This window comes from Pteropus alecto, unplaced genomic scaffold, assembly GCF_000325575.1.
Source record: "Pteropus alecto unplaced genomic scaffold, ASM32557v1 scaffold177, whole genome shotgun sequence".
Lineage (NCBI taxonomy): Eukaryota > Metazoa > Chordata > Mammalia > Chiroptera > Pteropodidae > Pteropus > Pteropus alecto.
The window spans coordinates 5,703,787-5,708,900 of NW_006442207.1; the positions used below are offsets into that span (position 1 = coordinate 5,703,787).

The window sequence follows — 5,114 nt, forward strand, 5'->3', positions numbered from 1 at the left end:
AACCCCCGCCCTCCGCCCGCCCCGGGGGTGACAGCTTTGTTCTGGAGCGAGGTGGCTCACCACTGGGCAAGAGAGCTTCTCGCTGTCACAGATGAATGTCTCGCAGTGTAACCAAACCTTGGAGAGTTTGGGGATGTTCTGGAACCGGAAAGCATTGAATTGGAAGGTCGCCCTGTGATCTTTCCCATTCTCGTGCACGAGGACCGTTTCGTCCGTGGGGCAGCTGAAGCACACGGGGGTAGGGGTGGGAGAGACAATGTCACCTCACGAATGACAGCGCGGGCTTCTGGGGGCAGTTCCGGCTCAGCGCCACCAACCACTCCCTTGGGCTTTTACGCTACCCTTCCGAGGCAGTTTGGCGGCATCTCACCCATCCTAACGACTACTACGACTACTACTACTGAGTCAAGCTGAGGAGAGATGAGATGGGCGTGGTCATCCCCATTCTGCAGTCAGGCTACCCTGGAGGGTGGGAAGGGGGACTTAGAAAGAGCCACACACCTGGTAAGTCACCACGCCTCTGTCCCAAAAAAGTGAAATCTCAGAGATGAAGCGCCCGCCCTCCACCCCCAGCCCTCCCGAGCATTAGGATTTGTACAGACTCCCAGCAAGTGTACAAGGTAAAGTTGATAGTGCTGGGAATGGCATTTCCCAAAGTGCTGGCACAGCCACCTAACCCAGGTCACGCCCAACGCATTTTTTTTCCCTGTGCATTATGAGGTTCTGCCTCTGGGAAATTGAATTTACTACTTAAATTTTACATTATATTCCATAATTACCTTTGTAGCAATATGGTCGCATTTTTAATAAAGCACAGAAAAAAAAATGACTGGGAGGATGCCATCTCAGTGTTAACTCTGGCTGTTATGGCGTGGTAGAATTAGGACAATTTTCGTTTTCTTCTTTGTATTTTTATGTATTTCCTGATTTCTCTCTAATGAGAATGTAATATTTGGAAAGTTCCAAAGTCCCAAATGTAAAAGTTGCAGTAAAAGAAAAAATAATGACACAGATGGGCCTTAGTTGAAGCCATTTGTTCTCATTTGGGAGCCATTTGCCCCCCAGGGAACATTTGGCATTGTGGTCGTCATGACTGAGGGGAAGATGTTACTGGCATCTCTTGCGTAGAGGCCAAGAAGGATACACGACATTGCACAATGCACAGGACAGACCCAACCAATCCTCCCAAACAAGCAATGATCCAGCCCAAAATGTCCATGCTGTTGAGACTGAGAGACCCTGGTTTAAGCAAGACACTTCCTCATTTACCAAACACATACCGATGCCCTATGGAAGTGCCAGACATTCAACCAGATGTTGGGAACGTACAGCGAGGCCCACTCAAGTTGGGGGCGGGGGGGCTGTTGTCTGCAGGTGACAGGAGCATCGGAATCTGTCCTCTATAGAAAAAGACTTATGGGTTCAAAAGCTCAAGACCAGTGGACAGTACCACTGTGGGTCCTCAAGTTAATGCATCACCACCCCCCTATCCCAACCAGAGAGTATCTCTGGCTCCATTGTCAGTCAGACTCCACACACGCCAGACTGTGTAGCTTGTTGGTGGCAGTGTGAGCAGGGCTCAGAATGTCTGCACCATACTCCGTGTCCTTTCCTCCAGAATGTCCTCAGCGCACACCTATTCTCCCAATCCCATTCCACCAGAACCAGACATTCGGGGCCAAATTAGAGACAGGACTGAAGCAACGTTAACTCTCAGAGTTACTGAGTGAAATCAGAAGTGAACACTGTGCCTTAGATGCGGACCAGGGGTCGGAAGCTGGCCTCTGTTTGTGGTGACCTTTGAGCAGTGACAGAACTGGAGGCATTTTCTGAGTTGTGAAATAAGACTCTAGGGAGATCATTTGGTCAATACACCCGAGATTCTTGTACCAACTCAGACGTGAGTCCTTAAAATAGCTCCTTGCAGCTGGAGTGCCCAAGGCCTGGTGTCAGCCAGTGGAAAACAGTGTAAGCAGAGCTTTGTCCAGGGAGGGGAGGAGGCAAGTCATGGGCAGGACTAGATGCCTTGGCACTACTGCCTCTTGGTGCTGGCTGTGGCCCCTGCCTGGCTGTGACAGAAATCCCTGGATGACAGAACACCCATAGGGAGGCGTTCACACTGTTACCACAGGAAACTCCTTCCTCACACAAGATCAAACTTCCTGATAATATAGTTACTTTCATCTCTCTAGGCACTCTGAAAACTGGATATTCCTCCAAAAAGGCCTAGTGTGAACCAAAAGCATCTGGAAGGGTGTGGGAGCGATTTCCTCATCCTCCTGGTTGGCACTGGTCTTTGTGCATGTATCTCCAACCTCAAGGGGCCCTTTCAACTAAGCAGAACATGGAAATAGATCAGAACTTCTTCCACATGACTGCACTTAAATGCAGATTCCCAGGGTTCACTCAGGGCCCTTCTGGTGTGCTAGGCTTACAGTGTGCCTCCATGTATCACAGGCATCCTCAGTAAGGCCTGTGCACACTCGAGTTTGAAGGATGCTTGTATCAACTACCCCCAAGCCACAAGCTTTCCTTTTTCTGCTATATTACACATCTGTCAGATGAAAGTAACAGCACCAGAACTATGTGCAGGGAGGAGATCCCATCGTGTGGCAAAATACTTTGCTCCTGTGTGGCCACCATCTGGGAGAGGCTACCAATGCTGCATAGTAATTTCAGGTACCAGTAGGTCAATGATTTATTTCAGTATCTCCCTGAAGTCATTTGCTTGGGCCATCATCAACACATCCTAAATGACGCACTGAGTAACAGATGTGAAATAAACACCCAAACTAAGATCCCATCTCTGCAGGAAGTTTTGCTGAGTGGCTCAGATGTGGCTCTGTTGGCCTGTCCTACAATGCTACTCAGGAGATCAGCTACCTGAGTTTGAACCCCCAGATCATCCATCCCCTTACTAGCTCTAGACTTCAAGCAAGTTTCAGTCTTGTCTGTGCCTTAGTTTTCCTATCTATAAAACAGAGACTATTATACTACCTACTTGATAGGGGTTTAATGAAATGTGAAGAAATTAATATTTGTAAAGCACCTACCTAGAGCAATGTCTGCTATGTTGAAAGTACTTTACAAGTATTCGTTAAATGAAAATAAATAGTTAAAGGTTCAAAGTGGCTCGACCTTTGCTATCTAATCATTTTTGTCCCTGGCCCCAATGTTTACCTAAGCCCTGATGGATTGTGGTAATAACAAGGCCACACCGGTCTGCTTTGGTTTGGGGAATGGCCTCTTCTGTGATTGCTGTTCGTGGCGTGGACGATGCCCACAGCTTCAGCCTAGCTCTAAATCTCCCCTGTTTTCTGAAGTTATAATTCCCAGTATTTCTGGCCAATCACAACCTCAAGCTCAACATGGCATTCCCGAGCTCTAGAAGAACACAACACCCCCTATCCAGAAAGTCCCCTCTCAAGCAGCCAACAACAAATAAGTCTTCACTTCACAATCCACAGACTCAACAATGCAAAGCCATCTTTGTCACATATTCCTCAGCCTTTTTGCCTTGCTCTTCCCTCCTTTCATATCCAGCGGGTTGCTAAGTTTGTCGTTGTTAATTATTTCTCCCTCCCTTAGATGATCTATCCATTCATGTGGTTACACCTCAGTTCAGATATTATCACAGTTGCTGCCGCCACCTCTTTCTGCCTCCCACCTTTGTCTGTAAGGCAAATGAATTAATATATGATAAAGCTCTCAGAACAGTACTTGGTACCAGAAAGCGCTATATAAATGTTTGCTAGTGTCGGTACTCAGCCTGGAAGCACAGAGGATGTCACCGATGTGACCTCAATAGGCTCTGCCTCTTCCTCCCAAGCCAGAGCAGCCCTGAATGTGTTTAGCTCCATCTGTCAGCCCTGGGCTCTGGAGAGTAGTACCTACCCTTTGTTGATCAGCTGCCACTGCAAGGGATACATGAAATCAGCTGAAGGTGTGGCCCAACAACTGTTCAAAACCACTTTAAACCTGGATTAAAAAAAAAAAGATATCACTTTGAGTCAGAGTGTTGTATGCCTAGAAACAACTGGTGATTAAAAAATCTCTTGCTGATCTTTCCCCCTTCACTTTGTATTTAAAAATATAAACACAAAGTAAATCTACTTACCTAATGCTTAACCCTTTGGCTTCTACTCCTGCAAACAGGTCTGAACCAATTTCGGATGTCTCCAGAACAAAAGGGGCTTCTTTCTTAATGGAGAACTTGGCATTCTTTGGAAGGAAATTGACACTAGGCATTATGACCTCTCGGACTGAGCAGTTGGGATGGACAGAAGCAGATGAATTGGGATGGGGTAGGGGTGGGAATCAATGCAAAAGGCACAGGCACACGAGACCACAGTGAGAAACCTCCAGGATCAGAGATGCTCTGCCACTTAGGATGCTGGTGCCATCTTGGAAGGGATAGGACATCACATGTCCGGGGTTGCTGGTCACAAGGAGACATGTACTATATGTCTTATCTGTACCAAAGAGAAATAAGACTTGGCTGATGGGGTGGGGGAGGGGGGAAATGGAGTTCAGGAATGCTGAGGCACTGTGTTTTCCTGAGTTAACCAAGGGCATGGGTGACCAAACACATCCAACCCCACTTTGCCCTTGCTCCTCTACTACGTGTCTGAGCAGTTTCCAGCCTGGGTTGGAAAGTTTATGATCCGAGTCTCAGTTAACAAATATGACAATAACAACAACTCACTGATCACTTACTAAGTGGCAGGCACTGTTCTCTCTATTGGGCTACTTTCTACGTCAGGATGTTCTGTCTTTTGAGATTACTGAGGAACAAAGTAAAGATCTCTGTCTCTAATCCCCCCATATTCTAGCAGGGGAGATGGATGATAGACAATAAGTATGTAAACTACCTAGTATGTTAGAATAGGCTATAGTACATCATATAGAAAAGCTATAGAAAATTAGAGCAGGGTAAGGTGGATTGGGAGTCCAAGGAGGGGTGAACTGTAATTATAAATAGAGTAGGTGGAGAGGACTCATTGAGGATGTGACATTTGAACCAAGACCGAGGGAGCTGACGAGGCCTGTGCTTCCAGGCTAAGTACTGATACTAAGAAACCCTTCTATCGTGCAGGTATGCAGGTATCCAAGGA

General features: G+C 46.9%; 1 protein-coding gene across 1 annotated transcript in view; it reads right to left on the reverse strand.

Annotated features, from left to right (window-relative positions):
• The window catches only part of TECTB (tectorin beta), a 17,145-nt gene that overhangs the window by 3,854 nt on the left and 8,177 nt on the right, over positions 1 to 5,114 (reverse strand). Inside the window, exons 5-7 of the mRNA XM_006920857.1 lie at positions 4,118 to 4,221; positions 3,895 to 3,978; positions 61 to 223 (exon numbers count right to left, since the gene is read on the reverse strand). Coding sequence (XP_006920919.1) covers positions 61 to 223; positions 3,895 to 3,978; positions 4,118 to 4,221 — 351 coding nt within the window. The remainder of the gene's footprint in view (positions 1 to 60; positions 224 to 3,894; positions 3,979 to 4,117; positions 4,222 to 5,114) is intronic.